General features: G+C 44.0%; 1 protein-coding gene across 2 annotated transcripts in view; it reads right to left on the bottom strand.

Annotated features, from left to right (window-relative positions):
• Nucleotides 1-15,980, bottom strand: part of LOC119033105 (bone morphogenetic protein receptor type-1A-like) — a 41,061-nt gene that overhangs the window by 2,350 nt on the left and 22,731 nt on the right. Inside the window, exons 3-12 of one of the 2 annotated variants that reach the window (XM_037122733.1) lie at nt 11,879-12,159; nt 5,049-5,211; nt 4,233-4,335; nt 4,048-4,147; nt 3,865-3,949; nt 3,080-3,215; nt 1,976-2,168; nt 1,240-1,537; nt 799-974; nt 116-246 (exon numbers count right to left, since the gene is read on the bottom strand). In XM_037122733.1, the coding sequence (XP_036978628.1) occupies nt 116-246; nt 799-974; nt 1,240-1,537; nt 1,976-2,168; nt 3,080-3,215; nt 3,865-3,949; nt 4,048-4,147; nt 4,233-4,335; nt 5,049-5,211; nt 11,879-11,945 (1,452 nt within the window). In that variant the 5' untranslated portion in view covers nt 11,946-12,159. Of the gene's footprint in view, nt 1-115; nt 247-798; nt 975-1,239; nt 1,538-1,975; nt 2,169-3,079; nt 3,216-3,864; nt 3,953-4,047; nt 4,148-4,232; nt 4,336-5,048; nt 5,212-11,878; nt 12,160-15,980 lie in introns of both variants that reach the window. The other variant, XM_037122732.1, reaches the window with a different exon arrangement.

Below are 15,980 nucleotides of genomic sequence, written 5' to 3'. Positions count from 1 at the left end.
AGTTTATAAAGTTCATTTTAACTCGACAGCTCTTAAAATCACTAGTCTGGTGACACTGTGCTGACTATTAGAAAAGATGGAACAGCGTGAAACTGGAGTCAGTGTGGACTCTCACCTCGTCACTGTTCCAGCGGTTGGACACTGTGGGCCTCAGTCCTTTAACACACACCACCTCCAGCATGTCTTCATAGGAGGGGTCAGAGGGCACCATCTCGTAGTACGGCAGCTGGTAGTCCTCCACGATCCCTGAACAACACAAACTGAAGGTGACTCACCTGGACAAACATCTTCCACAGAGATCACAGTGATGAATGTTTGTCACAGAGTTCTGTTTGTCATCTTCACGCATTGTTCTGAAAAGTTTGACCTCCACAGATTCAATAAAGTCACTTAAACACAGACCGGAACTGTCGAGGCAGAGAGGCTGAAAACAAAGCTTGGCTTTTTTCACACAGAGCAACAATTTCAAACTTTGTTTCCACAAACATCAGCAGGTCCACACGGGTTTTTTAAACCAGGTCAACCCACTGAAAATCACCTGTTGACCCCACTCCCACTTCCCATAGGCAAGGCAGCCTGATTTACATCTGAAGCGTCACGCTGAACTTCATTCAATTTTATTGATGTAAATAGTTTAATTAATTTTCTCTCAATCGTCAAATTGATTGATCATTCATCAACTACTGGCTGCAGCTCGACACTCAATTAAATCAGATGCATGTCAGTTTGTATCCTGTTACAAAACTACATGGATCCGTTAAGTCTGGTGTGTGTGTGTGTGTGTGAGTGTGTGTGTACCTCCGGTCACGCAGCGTCGGGCCATCTCCCAGATGACGAGGCCGTAGCTGTAGATGTCCGCCATGATGTACGCCTGGAAGTGGTTCTTGTTGAGGCTCTCGTCCAGGACCTCCGGGGCCATGTAGCGCCGCGTCCCGACCCGAGTGCTCAGAGGGATGTCCACCTCGTTAGTGTCACTACGGCAACACAAAGTACAAAGTCATTAAATTAGCAGAGTATTCTTGAAAGTTAAAACTGAACATGAAGATATATCTCATATCGCTCTCTAATATAAAGTCATAGAAATAATCTGATTAAAAAATCATGAATACACTTTCACAGTAAAGAACAGCTGTGATTTCAAATACATAGAAAACCAGTTTATCTCACCTTAACAAACATCAAAGTAATCATCATAACCAAAAACAACAAGAACAAAACCACCAGAAAACCATCTCGTACCTGTTGAACTTGACGGCGAGGCCGAGGTCGGCGATGCAGCAGGTGCCGTTCTTCTTGATCAGGATGTTCTTGCTCTTCAGGTCTCTGTGGGCGATGGCCGGTTTGCCCTGCGTGCCGTAAATCTCAGTGTGCAGGTGACAGAGGCCGCAGGCTGCTGAGAACGCCAGCCGCAGCAGCGCCTGCGTGTCCAGCGTGGTCAGCTTCAGGTAGTCGTACAGAGAGCCGTTCTCGTGGTAGTCGGTGATAAGGAAGAGCTGCGTGAAGGCGCCGGTGCCTTTAATGTCGGCCGCGATGAAGCCTGCAGGATGGACAGAGACAGGAAGTGAGACACACACACACACACGCACACACGCACACACACACACACACACACACACACACACACAATCGTGTCTCCTCAGTCTGACAGGCAACGCTCGACGTCATTAGTCTCATTCATCCACCACATTAACAATCGATGGAGATATTGATCGCTGTTGGAGTCTCCGGGCTCGTCTGTAGCTCTGAGCTCACAGACGATCATGGGAAGACTGAAGCGGTTTCTTTTCATATGGAATTAAAAGACCTTTCTAACATGTTTTCAGTGTAAAAGATAGAGGACCAAATGTACTGAAGCTAAAAGGAGGCTTCAGCAGTCAGTGTATGAATCCTGAAGTGTTTGTGTTCTTGATGAGATTTGGGGTGATGAATGTAAGTGCACTGAAGGACTCTGCTGTCCGTCCTGACGGTGGCATACCGAGAATGTTCTCGTGTCTCATCAGGACGGTCTGGTAGATCTCCGTCTCTCTGAACCAGCTGGCTTCCTCTCGGGTGAAGAAGACTTTGACAGCTACCTTCTCTCCCCTCCAGCGGCCGAGCCACACCTCGCCGTACCGACCTTTCCCGATCTGACGGACCATCTGGATCTGCTTGGCGATGGTCCGCTGCACCTGGGTGGGCGAGAGAGGACGAAGGAGAGAGCGGGATGGGATTAAAGATTATTACCATTGTTTTTCTATATCAAATGTCAAATGAGGAACATTAAACTGATGATTCATCTTAAACTCATTTAATTCTGTGCTGACAGTGAGAAGCTTCAATAGCACATGATGGTTTAATGTCTGACGACTACAAAAGTACAAAGTAGAAACTAAAGCAACAAGTCTGGAAAGTTCATGTTGGACTCTGATATATATTTTTACATCTATCAGCTGATTAATCAATGTGTTGATCAGCAACTATTCTGATAATCGATTCATTTTTAGACCAATGATCTTGTTTTTGGGTCTTAGACTGTTGACTGAAAAACACAGAGGTCTAAAGACGAGGAGATGGATCGATGGCTCTGTTGTTACGATCGGTGTGTTGGAACAGATCGTAATGATCCGATGTGTGTTCCAGCACATCTGTAGTCCTCATTGCTGGGTGCTGTGTTAAATGTCTTTAACTTTAAACTGTAATGTTGTGGTTGTTTTGTGTTGCCAGACACAAAAACATTTCTGAAAATAAAATAAAGGAAATTATGTTTTTATTTAGATTCAGAGACAACATCAACGACTTTGACTTCTTTTGTTGCAAAAAAATCATTATTTTGTCATCAATTTGGTGCTGAAACTTCTTAAATGTACATTTCTACATAACCGAGCCTTAAACCCAACATCATCAAAGACCTGAGAGACCCAGAGTGGCAGACGGCACCAAGAACTGTGGAGGAGTGTGAGACTGGATCTCAGTCATATTTGACCTTTTACCAACAATTCAAACAAACTAACATATATCAGGAAGTCATCAGAACAAATCTGTGTGTGTGTGTGTGTGTGTGTGTGTGTGTGTGTGTGTGAGATGCAGTACTGGTTCCTACCAGCAGGGGGAGCCCTGAGCCGCTGCCTGAGCTCTGTGATTGGTGGATGAGATCTTTGAGCGACTCTCCAGGGGGGATGAAGACTTCCTGCTCCAGATCCTTGTGATACCGCTGACGCTCACTCTGCCACTTATACCTGACACACACACACACACACACACTAGTGGGTATAGAATAACAGACAATCTATTGCACTTCTAGCTGAGAGACAAAAGGCTTCTACTGTAGTCTGATATCCAAGCTTCAGTCAAGTTCACCTGGCAGTCACATCTACTTAAATATACTCCATCAAGGAAGGCTGAATTATCTGTGAGCACTTTATTTGCAGTGAACTTGTGGATGTACAGACAACTCTCATTGGATTACTTTGACACTGAAGAAAACTTAAAAACAAATATTCTCAGGGAAGTTCTGCAGCTGATAAGAAGCTTCTTGTTTTCTTTGATTTCTTGGTGGTAATGGAATAAATCATGAATTGTTCTATAAACCATTTGTTTATAGTTGCTGTCATAGTTATCTTTCTTGGTGTTGTTTACATGTTAGTGCATCTATTATACTCTTCTGTCCAAAGACTGACAGTAATTCATTCACACACTGATGGTGGCGGCTGCCATGCAAGCTGCCGACTAGAGGACACTTCGACATACAGACCAGGGGAATCGAACCAGCGACCTTCAGATAACAGGACGCTGGTTCTACCCCTGAGCCAGTGTCCTTTTAGCCCTTAAAAATGTCAGGGGGTCATTTAATTTCGAGTGGATAACAGAGTCCAGGTGACGTCATACCTGTAGTAACACACGACGGTGACACAGATCAGAGTGCAGCAGCAGACCGTCATGGAGATGAGGAAGGCCAGCCAGTGAGGGCTGCCTTCTGGAAACACATGAATAAAAACAGAACAGTGCAATTAACTGAGGTTCACAATCACCTGATGAACACCTGAATCATCCAGGTGAGTGTAATGTTACCTGCAGGAGCCTGAGGGGGCAGCGTGGGCTGCAGGTCTCTGTTACAGAAGTCTGTGTTACAGCACTCGATCGTCCTCCTGGTCTGAGCTCTGGGAGAGTCCTGTCAATCACACGGTCAAATGATCAGACCTCGCCCAAACAGCTGATGTGTGTGTGTGTGTGTGTGTGTGTGTGTGTGTGTGTACCTTGCACTGGAAATGTGAGCCTTCATACTTCATGCAGCCAGAGGTGAGGATGGCCTCACCGTGCTCGTCCTCCTCGATGATGGCAAAGCACTGACCATTAGTCCTGAGGACACACACACACACACACACACACACACACACACACACAGTTAGGGATCGGCCATTATGGTTTTTTCAGGGCTGATATTGATTATTAGTAATCAAGGAGACTGATTGACATTTATATGTATACCTGAGATGTTTAACCAATCAGAGAGTGTTGTGGGTGGGACACTGAGTGAGATCACAGAATCATTATCTTATCACTAATCAGACACAAAATATCAAAAGTCAGAAAAATGCTAAAAATTGGCACCGATAACTGTCCAGGCTGACAATCGGTCTCTCTCGTATCAAGTATCAACATGAAACTTAGTCCAGCTGCTCAGAATAATCTTCGCTCTTGTTTCAGCTCGTTTCTCACCCACCCAGACATTTCCACAGAAGTTTACTGTCCTCTAGCGTCGTCAACAATATCCAAACATATTGATTCTGAAAATTTGAAACATTCCAATACACATTTTCTGCAGGATCAATACACCACTTTCTCATTTTCTCACTCCCTCTGACAGACACATAATTTTTAAAGGCCTAATCTAAAATGAAAAACAAAAGTGGTATATTTAAAGCTTCCTGCAGCCTCTCTGCTGTCCTCTGCTCAGTGTAGCATCAGTTCTTCCCCTAGGTATTGATCAGGGAACTGAGTATGGATAGTGTTAGAAAGCTTGAAATCTCAGTATCATGACATCACTTGAGTTGTGTCCTGTCTGTACTCACTGGCAGGTGTTGTTGGTGGCGTCCTCTGGACAGTGTCCAGAGCAGTAACAGCTGAGGAAACGAGCAGCGTCCTCGGGCGCGATGGTGGAGTCGTCACCGGGCCGCCTAGCCTCAGGTTTCACCCCAGTCCCCTGCAGGACGTGGTCTGGGTTCTGACCTGCAGCTGGACGAGAGACACAGAGCCAGATGTACAGTTTCATGTTTTAGTACGATTCTGATCTTTCAGTTTCATTTATTATAACAGAGACATGTTGTTTGTTCACTTATTATCATTTAGGTTCAGTTTTAGCTCTGGGACTCAGACACAGAGATTTATCAGACTGACTCCTGCAGGAGCTGAAACAGTCCTTCTCTAAGAGGACAGTCACACTTTGCGTGTAAATTCACTTTCACAGCAACAAGTTGAAATAGTTGATTCATTTTCTTTCAACGGATCAATCATGTTTTATCAGACAGAGTAAGAGGCCAGACAGAGAGGAGAAAGAGTTGGAATCTCTCCCCCTCCTCCTCATGCAGCTCTGTTCCCTCTCTTATCTCTTCCGTTTGTCTCCCTCTTTAATCCCTCTCTCTCGTCTCCATCCTCCTGCAGGACTGATGTCTGTCCTCCCTCTCTCCACAGTAAAAACACTATAAGGTGTTCAGACATGCCGTCATGTCTGGACCTGCTCACCTACACTGAGCTGCTGCTGTCTCCAACCACACAAGTCCGAAGTGAGTGACTGACTCATGTTTGATGGGACAACGAAGGAAACACAGAAGAGATGCTGTGATGAGCTGGTGACGTCACACTGAGCAGATGACGTCATGCTGAAGGAACAGGGAGGATGGGAGGAAGAAGAAGAAGAAGAAGAACAACAAGATGCCATTTTCTCTGTTGGTCTTTTTGAATATTCCCAGATGAATCCCCACATTCCCTCACAGACAGAGAGGCTCGTGGTTTTGTTCCTTCGGCAGCTGCTGTCATTATTCATCTTAGTTTCTAAACATTTGTTTCAGTGTGTGTGAGTTAACCACCATGTTGGTCCACATCCCAGTCTGACCTCTGACCCTCCTGAGAGGAGCTACAGAGCTCAACACATCTTCACACTTAAATCTGAGTAGCTTTAAACCGCTAAAATGAAAAACATGAAAACTGAAAAATAAAAATGCAAACTGAGTAGTGATGTCATCAATGTCTAGACGGGTTCTCGCTGTCCCGCCTCCCTCTCAGACCAGGACAGCTGTGATTGGCTGAAAAGTTGAGGAGGAGGATGAAGCAAAGAGATGTTGGGTGTGTTGGAACTGGAAATGGCTGCCATGTTTCTGAGCCTGTGTGTGTGTGTGTGTATGCGTGTGTCTGCATCCACATGTGTGCTTAATTGTGCCGGCAGTCAGAGTGGAGACTGAGGTCTGGCAGAGAGCACGCTGGGTAATCAGACTCTCTCCATGTGCTCTTAAAGTCACAGTGGCTGTTTATTTACATCCAGCAGCAGCAGCAGCAGCAGCAGCAGCAGCGTCTGATAGAAGAGTCGCCTTCAGCAAACATCTGCAGAGCTGCATGAAACTGACTCACTGACAGACATGCTGGAATTTAAAGACAATCAAACTTGCAGCTGAAACAAAAATGGAGAGAATAAAATAATCATCAACTTTTTGTATAATCGATTCCCTCTTGTGTCCTCATAAACTTAATAACTGAGTTTTGGACCTCTGGATGAACAATTTTTGGACATTTAATGGACGAGAAGACTAATCTGAAAAATGATTGATAATGATAATAAATATATAAAAATGAGTAGACAGAAGAGCAACAGCAGATGTAGAGCTGATAATGACAGAACAAACTGGGTTCTTCCACACAGGAGAGGAAATGAAGCAGATTCATGGAGGAAAGTACGATGGAAGGAATGTGGGCGAGCTGCTGGTTATAGCAGACTGAGGAGCGCTCGTTTTATGTCCTGTTGTGTCCCTGCTGGTGCTCGGTTTGGTCTGCAGACACAAAGTTAGCTGTTCGTGCTCATGCATTGAAACTTTATGACCCGAGTAGAGCTCAGTGATGACTTTTTAACTTCTGGGATTAAAAAAGTGGATTTCTCTGTGCTCCTGTTGATCAGCCTGACTGCAGCAGTGATGTGGAGCTGACCTCCAGGTTCTGTTCTGTTGACTGCTGACTGGAACTGGAGAGGAAACGGACTTTACCTCACATATACTTAAAGAGAAGAGAGGGAAAAAAGAAGAGAGAAGAAAGCGAGGCGGGTGGAGCACTATTCTCAAAGTCATCCTTATCTGCCGACTCTGAACTGGCGGGCTCGATAAACTCCACCCGGGCATCTGGTATGCCTCGCAGGCTTTAAACAAACAAACCAAGTGTGAATACTGAGTGACTTTACGCAGAGTTCAGTCACATAAACAAAGACTGATGAATTCACAGCCACAGATCCCAGCACAGCACTTTCCAAGGGTTTCATATCAATCTGTTAAAACGAAATTAATCTGCAAACTAATTAGATAATCAATGAATCATTACGTTTTTGTTTCTCAGACAGAAAGCCTAAACTGTTTCTTTCCTTTTTGATACCATAAACTAAATACTTGTGGTTCTGATGTTTTTGGGCCACTGAAGCGGCTCTGAGCTTATTTTCCAGCAATGTTTTGACTTTTTATGGAATTAATCACTAATGAAATAATCTCATTGACTGCTTCTTGCTCTGATCAGACGTTCAAGAAGTTTAAAATCATGTGCAATGTTACTTTTTTCCATTTTAGTTGTCTTAATACTATTGCTATTCTCTTCTGCACCGTTTTCTTTGCTGTTTTCACACCATGAACACTTAATGTAGTATATGTTGTAAAGTACACTAGTATTTAACACTCTATAGTTTAGATTCTCATTAAAATCTGAGGAAGTCACTGGCTGTTACTGTAATTTTTGGAGCAATCTCCTGCAAAATAAATTCCTTCAGGATTATTAGATTAGACTGGATCGACTATTTATCCCACAACGGGGAAATTCACTTGTTACAACAGCTCAAGATGCAACAAGTGCAGGAAAAAGAATCAGATAGTTAAAGTTAGCATAAAGTTAAATTGAAAAAAAAAAAAAGAAATTTCCAAAAAAAACAAACAAGTGAGTGTAAAGTGATTGTGCAGCTAGTGCTTGAGTTAAACAGGCTGCTGGAGGAGCTGCAGGAGGAGGGGTTAAGAGGTCGTAGGCTAGAGGTCGAGGGGTGGGGCGATGGCATCATTGATAAGCAAAGTATGCAGATTCACGGTCTTAATGAGAAAGGGTTGCGTTTTCAAATTTTTTCACCCGGAGACCAGGTTTCAAAAGTGTGTTTACAGGACCGATGTGGACAATCGGCCAAAACGATACAAAACATGTAAAACATGTTTCCATGTGGATGGCCCCTAAAACAGCTCTGACAAACTGCTGACTTCCTCCCACCTCCCTGCGTTGCCATGGTGACAACGTAATTACCGTCAGACTCTCGTTAAAACCTCAAAACAACCCGAGCAGACCTTAATGTGAAAATGACACGGACACAACCTACAACATCAGTAACTCAGCCAGACACTCAGATGTTTGTAAGATATCAAATCTAACAGACATGCAGAAAAAAAACACAGGAGTGATTCTCATACAGCAAAAGACAGTCTGAATGGAAACTAAAAGAAATCACTAACAAATTGACAAGTTAAAGAATGAAATCAGTCTCCTCTCGGTCTTCGCTGGCTGTGGCAGAGAACCTCCAGAGGGGAAATAAACACTGTTTCAGAGGGTGAATGCGTCTCCAGAGGGACTGAGGGATATTTCCGGAGAACAATGGCTGTTTGGAGTGTTTAGCGCCGCTGACAGCTCGTACAGTGCCATACAGGAAGCGGTTAATGTGCAGAGAGGAAGTGAGAGCGGCAACAATCAGTTCAACAGCTTCCTGCAGGGAGGAGTGGCGAATGGGATGGAGGGAGGTTCAGATGATAAAAGAGCTGAGAGTGGAAACATGAATGTGAATTGCTTTAGTGTTGATTTCTCGTTTTTGATCTTCTTCTAAAGGACATCAGAATAAAAAAGGGTTTCAGTTGCTGTTTCAGTCCATGATGCCACAACTGTGAAGCAGAGTTCCCAGTATTACATTTCAAATAATATCTATATTTCAGACTATTCACACCAGTATAAGCTGCTGAGCCCAGCTGAGTCCTCTGGATTTAGTTTACATTAAAACTTGTAATTGTCTTCAAGGACAAATTTCACGCAGGTGAATATGGAGTTGTAAATGTAGTAACTTGTTTATATGATATGTTTTCTATGAAAAGTTTTGTTGTCTGTGTTGCTGAATTGCTGTTGGATTTCAGTCGTGTACTTTATCGCACAATATTAGAAAACAGTAAAACCCTTTTTTCCCCATTATTTCTAATTTGCTGTGAAGCTGCTGGGATCGATGTGTCCACTTCTCCTGCTTTTAGCAAAAACTGTATTTGAACACACAGATGCAGAAGTCACTGCCTCAGTCTCCTGTATGTGTGTGACGTCTCAGTCAGGATAAATACACCTGCTGCTGTTCTGACTCTGTTTTTGCATTCAGTTCACAGCTACAGGCTCATTTCTGAAGCCTCTCCATTATCAGCCAATTAACACTTAATCATAGCTGGAACATAATGCTGCTGATACACATCTGTGTGTTCAGGTGGAGGTACTGATTGCACAGGTGGTGTTAAACGACTTTTTATGTTTCTGCCAGTCTGAAAGAGCTGCTCATCTCACTGAGAACAAACTGAAGGATTAAAGATTAGCTCAGCAGCTGAAACAGGTTTAAGGACTGAAACGTCCAGGAGGAAAAATCAGAGAAAGGTTCATTGTGGGAAGGACCTTTCTCAGGGACAAGGAACCAGGGTCAACATCAAGTTCCCCGGACAGTAGCCCCTTTTACACAGCAATGCTGCATTATCTTCACGCAGAAAGCCGGCGCTGAGTGAGGGAATGTAGTTATTGGACTGTACAATCAACAAAACCCAGCTCCACGCTCGATCAATTCACACTGGTTCGGATTGCCAATAATATGGCCCTGATACTATATCCAGAAGTGGATCAGCGCCTGAGCGAAATTTTACTCCTCGCCACATCTGAAACTTCACACAGAGGAGGAAGCGGAGAATTGGCGCAGGATCCCCGCATGCAAACGGCTGTGTGAATGGGGCTATTATTTCATCCCAAAAATGTCCCTGCTGTGGGGTTGTACCTCCAAAACTGCAGGAACTTTTCCGCCATGAAGACTTTTAATTGGTTGACAACTTGCAGTAAAATTCCAGTTTGGTTTCTGAGGGTTAGGGTTAGACACATCAGTATGGATGGATGGATTACAGAAAAAAGCATAGGACCGATACACCAATGACAAAGTGGTCACAGCATCATGTGTAAAAACATTTTTCTCCTTTTAATTAACTACTGGGCTAATTTGGCTCACTTTTGCTGGTTGTATGCTGTGGTGGAAATGCAGACAACCAGCTCAAGGAACCTTTTAGTTAGTTTCTTTAAAATGCGTCGCTTAACATTGACATGAGTCTGAGTGTCCATCACTGACACAGACTCCATGTTTTCACACCAAGAAAGAAAGAAGTTCATATAAAACATCTGGTGAATTTACAAGAAATTGGTTTATAAAGTTTCTCCTACCTCACCAACTCACTAAACTGAGACACTGTGGGGTTACTTTATAGTGTATTTGTAAATGCTGAATTTACAAGAAGGCACCAATGATTAAGAATTTGTCAGAGACAGAGTTTCACAGTGGTTTTAAAGTTTGTTTTAAAGCTGCAGTCTGGAGTTGAAAAAAGTGGACTTAGCCAGAACTTTAGAATTAAACAACTCCCAGGTCAGTCCTTATCTCTGTCAGATCCTGCAGCTCCTCCACCTCTAAAATGATATTTATCCTTGTTTTCTCTCTGGTTCGGTCCAGCTCTTTGTCTCTACTCTGCTTTTCTTCATCAGTCTTCTCATTTCTTCTCTTTGACGTGGGCAAAGGTGGGGAATGTTTCGGCTCTGTTGTTGTTGTCTGTTCTCTGCCACTGTTTAAAGTTTGAGCTTGAAATATCTGACCAGGTGAGGGCAGACACTATGTAATTCACATAGAAAGCCGGTGCTGCGGCTCCTAAAGAGGCGATGCGGTCTGCATCATGATATGTGTTCTTTTCAAGGTGTTTCCCAGGTGCCCACCTGTCAATCTAAACATGAACCCGTTGATAGTTTATAATCATATGGATGCTGTTATAATGCGTAGTCATTGAGATCCTGGCACACCAAACATCCTGGCAAATGACAAAAGTATGTTTTCGCTCTGAATTACGGAATTACATAATCTACATCAATTCATTCTGTAAACTCGACGCTGTCTGACCCTGTCAGGCGCGGGGACAGAGGCTGTTTTCTGGGGGAAAGTTCACTGAAGTCTCCGTCTGGAGGGCTGACTGTCACCCTGACAACAGTAACTACAACAACACAAACACTTGTTGAGTTAAAGTTTTTTGCCGGTGACAGACGCTGCTTTTTGGGCAGAAATGTGACAAAGACTCAAGAGGACAGGCAGGAGGACAGACAGGAGGACAGACTCTTCTCCACGTACAACTGCAGTATTTTTTTCTTCATATAAGTTACCAAAGACGGTTACAGTTACCAGTTACCAGTTACTGGTTACATGTTACTTTGGTCACAGTGTGAATGGGGCAGGTGTGTTCACACAAGCCGCGGCAGGTCAACAGAGACCAAACATGCTGTTTACATCACAGTGAAGCACCTGAAGATCAGACAGAGTGAGATGCATTCTGCCTGTTAAAACGGTTAATGCATTTTAAAGTCTTACCATCAATTCTGACGGTCAGCAGCAGAGCAGCAGCCATCACAGCCAAACAGAAATTGAGACCTGCCATCCTGCAGCAGGACCGGACTGACAATGGGCCGGACTGGGCCCAAACTGGGCTGTGCGCTGTGATCCGGAGCGTCTGATTAGCTGGTCAGAGGGCTGGCTTGAGGACTAGAGAAGAAGTAGCTGCAGAACAGCAGGAGGGATGGAGAGAGGAGATGGAGGCAGGTATCACAATATCAGGTCCTCTTCTGTCTCACTGGATCTTTGGGTCCAGAACCCTAAAGAAGGAAGGACATAGTATTAAACTTGAACTGAACACAAAAGAGGGCATAGAAAACAAAAAAAAATTTAAATTGGGTTCGGTAATGCACCAAATTGTTTTATTAAACATCAGTGTTGGTAAAGCCCCAGAATTTCTATATTGCTGCATCCATAAATGTCACTGTTATTACAGCCTCAAACGAAAAAACTGTTTAATCCAGCTGTCAGTAAAGTGGCAGCTCTAATAAGAACCAAGTAGTTCGGTTCGGTTTAGCTTGGCTCGGCTCTCTCCCTGGCCCCCCTCATCCTCAGCGAGTTGTGACCTGCTGACCTTAGCCGGCCCGGCGCTGGCCTCCAACAGTCCAACTGACTACCAAATTATTTGTCCTGGGATGTTCTGCAATTACAGGCGCTGGCCCTGCACAGCGCTAATAACGGCATGTCACAATTAGTGAGCGCCAAGAGGGTGTGTGTGTGTGTGTGTCTGTGTTTGTGTGTGACAGTGAGTGAATTAGCAGCGATGCACGGCCGGTGTCTGTCACTTTTCATTTGCCCGGGGGGGATAAAGAGGTCTGACCTGTGACCCACTTTTCACACATCTCTGGTGGCGAGCAAAGACACACACACACACACATGTGTGAGTGAGTGTGTATGTGTAGGTGTGTGCATGTGTATTATTGTAAGTGAATGAGGGAGAGCGTAGTTGATGTGAGACAGCATAAGTGTGTGTGAGAGAATGCTAATGTCTGTGCGTGTGTGTCTGTGTTGCACTGAGGACAAATATCTGAAGCATGGTCGTGTCATAGGACACGTCGCATTTAGAGGACGCTTTGTTAATCAGAAATTAGAATGACTGTTTAAAGGTGAAGACTTGGTTTGAAAGTTTTTATTTCTGGACATTTAGTTGTCACGGCTAAAGTTTGTGTCAGAGGCGATGACATGAACTACATCAGTGATAGTCCTCACAAGAAGAGAAAGACCAACTTGTGTGTGTGTGAGAGAGAGAGAGACTGTGTGTGTGTGTGTGTGTGTGTGTGTGTGTGTGTGTGTGTGTGTGTGTGTGTGTGTGTGTCTGAGAGAGAGAGAGAGACATATGGTCCACATCATGATGATGACGTCATGATGGTGATAAGTGTGTGTTTCAAACATATTTACCAGGTGTCCTCCTGTCAATTTAACATGACCAATTTAACATGCTGACAGTGAGATCTCAGTATTGAGATCCTGGCCCACCAACATGAGCCAACCAAAACTCAATGTTGTCTGACACTCGCCGGGACGGAGACTGTTTTCTGGGGGAAAGTTCACTGAAGTCTCTGTCTGGAGGGCTGACTGTCACCGTGACAACAGTAACTACAATAACACAAACACTTGTTTTTGGGTAGAAATGTGACAAAGACTTGGGAGGACAGACAGGAGGACAGACACTTCTCCACATATAGCTGCAGTATTTTTTCCTTGTAAGTTGCCAAAGACAGTTACAGATACTGTTGTTTGGTCCTGTAACGTTGACATTTCTCTGTATGTAGTTGAATGAAGGACCTGTGTAGTTAACAGACTGTCAGACCGACGCCCTCTATACGCGAGCCGGCTTATCCGTTCACACTGGTTCTGTTCGCCAGTGCTGCGCCTCTGATAGTACCTACATGGGCGAATCAGCGCAGGAGTGAAATTTCACCGGTCGTCGCCTCTGAAAATTGGTGCAGGATCCCTGCACTCAAACAGCAGTGTGAATGGGGCTACTGTTAACAGACAGTGCAACAAGAAATGAACTGCTGCCTCGTGTAGTACAACAGCCATGTCAGAAAACAACTGTCCAGTTGGAGGAGAGGGTTGAAGTCCAGAGATTAGACTATTCTTTTAACATATACAATCAAACATGTGCTTTGGTGGGACATCAGTCTAAACAAATGGGCCCTTTCTCTCCTTGATCTCTCATTGACTGTTGTGGGCTCGAAGACAGGCATTTAAGATCATATCTGCTCAAATGAGCTGTCAGTCAAGCGATGGCAGCCGTTTAACCCTCAGGAACTTTGGTGTAGAGGGATGACGGAGTGCTGTGAAATGCACCAAGACTGCAGGTTTGGTGCCATTTTTCGCCATTAATGAAAAACACTGTGTTTTGGACTAAATACGTTACTGAAATTGATCTAGAGGACATTAGTGAATGAGAGCAGGCAGTTTTTGTTAGAGTTTGGTATTCTCCTGAAACACACAGGAACTTTATCGGTGAGTTGGGTACATGCTAGTTTGTTAGCTTGTTTCTTTGTTTATCAAACCTTGATACTGTGGTTTTCTGGAAATGGTTTGGATGAATAGAATCCTGAGAATTGAAGCTTTCTAACAATGTATAGCATGACGATATACTTCGATTAAAGTGTTAGAGGCCATGTAGCTCAGTCGGTAGAGCAACGTCCCATGTACAGCGGCCCTAGGTTCGAGTCCCTGGGGCCCTTTGCTGCGTGTCACTGCCCCTCTCTCTCAACCTGTCTACTGTCATGTCTTAAGTGTTAGCCTTTTTGCTGAGCTGTGTTTGTATTATTTGGGTAATTATAGGTCAATGCTTAAAACACAGATCTATCAGTCTGAAGGTTTGTTCAAGATTCAAGATTCAAGAAGACTTTATTTATCCCGAGGGAAATTGTCTTGCAACAGTAGTAAAACAAAGTGAGAAAGGAATACAAAAGTAATAAATAATGGTAAAGTAATAAATAAACTAGTTACTAAGTACACAGAATGCAATCCAACCGTGAGCAGCATAAAACTGAAAAGAAAGTACACAATAAGATTGAATAAAGTGACAAGTTAGACCTCAAAAGGCCACATAGCTTTTTATAACTGTCTGCATATAGTGTATCAGACTTTTATCTTTGGTAACAACATTTGAGAAGATGTGTTTGTGCTTCTGGATGTGTCCAAAACCTCAGGAGGCGACTGCAATCAGAAATGAATCCCACACACAAAAGTGACTGTCTCTGCAGAGCAGCACTGAACCTTTAAATCTTTTCATGTTCACATACGGCTGCTGTCAGCTCTGTTTGTCCAAGATGGTCCTGTCTGACTCACAGGTGCCCATTTTCAAACAGGAATGTGCGTCAGAGACAGACGGGATGAAACTGAGGATTAGAGTGAGTGTGTCGGCGTCAGTGTGTTGATAACAGAAAGTGGAAATATCTTCACCTCGCTGCCACAACAAAACCTGAGGTTTGTTTGCTCCATTTAGAGAGCGACAACAACAACATGTGGGAGATAAGACACACAAAGACACATTCAGACAGACGGGGGGGACGAGCAGGACAAGACAAGACAGGTTCAGGAAGGACGGTCTGTTGTGAGCCCCCAAGACAGGAAGCTCACACCCATCCTAAATCACCCAACACATCCACTTCATTTTGAAAACACCAGGTGAGATGACTGCACACACAAGTGGTGACTGATCGCAATAACGAAAACAGGAACATGAAGTCAAAGTGGAGGCTGAAACACTAGAGAGTCAAAGAGAAATAAAATGTCCACTAAGCAGATAAAATCCAGTCAGAAAGGGTTAAACAGATTCTCTGGGTGTAAACTCCTCCCCCTCCTACATCACCTCCCCCATCATCATCTCTTCCCCCCCCCCCCCCCCCCCCCAAAGTCATGTTTAAACTCGTCTCTGATTCTTCGGTCTGCTTCTCAGTCAAACAACAAACTCCTTCTTCCCCCGGCAGCAGCTAACAGACGATACAGACATTTATTTAATGCTGACACCAGAGTCTCTTTCTGTGGACTCATGTTCGTCAGATTTCAACGACATTTACAGCAGGTCGAGCTTTTTAAGTTGTTCAGATCTTCATATTAT

Source organism: Acanthopagrus latus, chromosome 15 (assembly GCF_904848185.1).
Source record: "Acanthopagrus latus isolate v.2019 chromosome 15, fAcaLat1.1, whole genome shotgun sequence".
NCBI lineage: Eukaryota > Metazoa > Chordata > Actinopteri > Spariformes > Sparidae > Acanthopagrus > Acanthopagrus latus.
The sequence above is the reverse complement of the archived record's forward strand: the minus strand, read 5'-3'. Positions and strand labels throughout refer to the sequence as shown.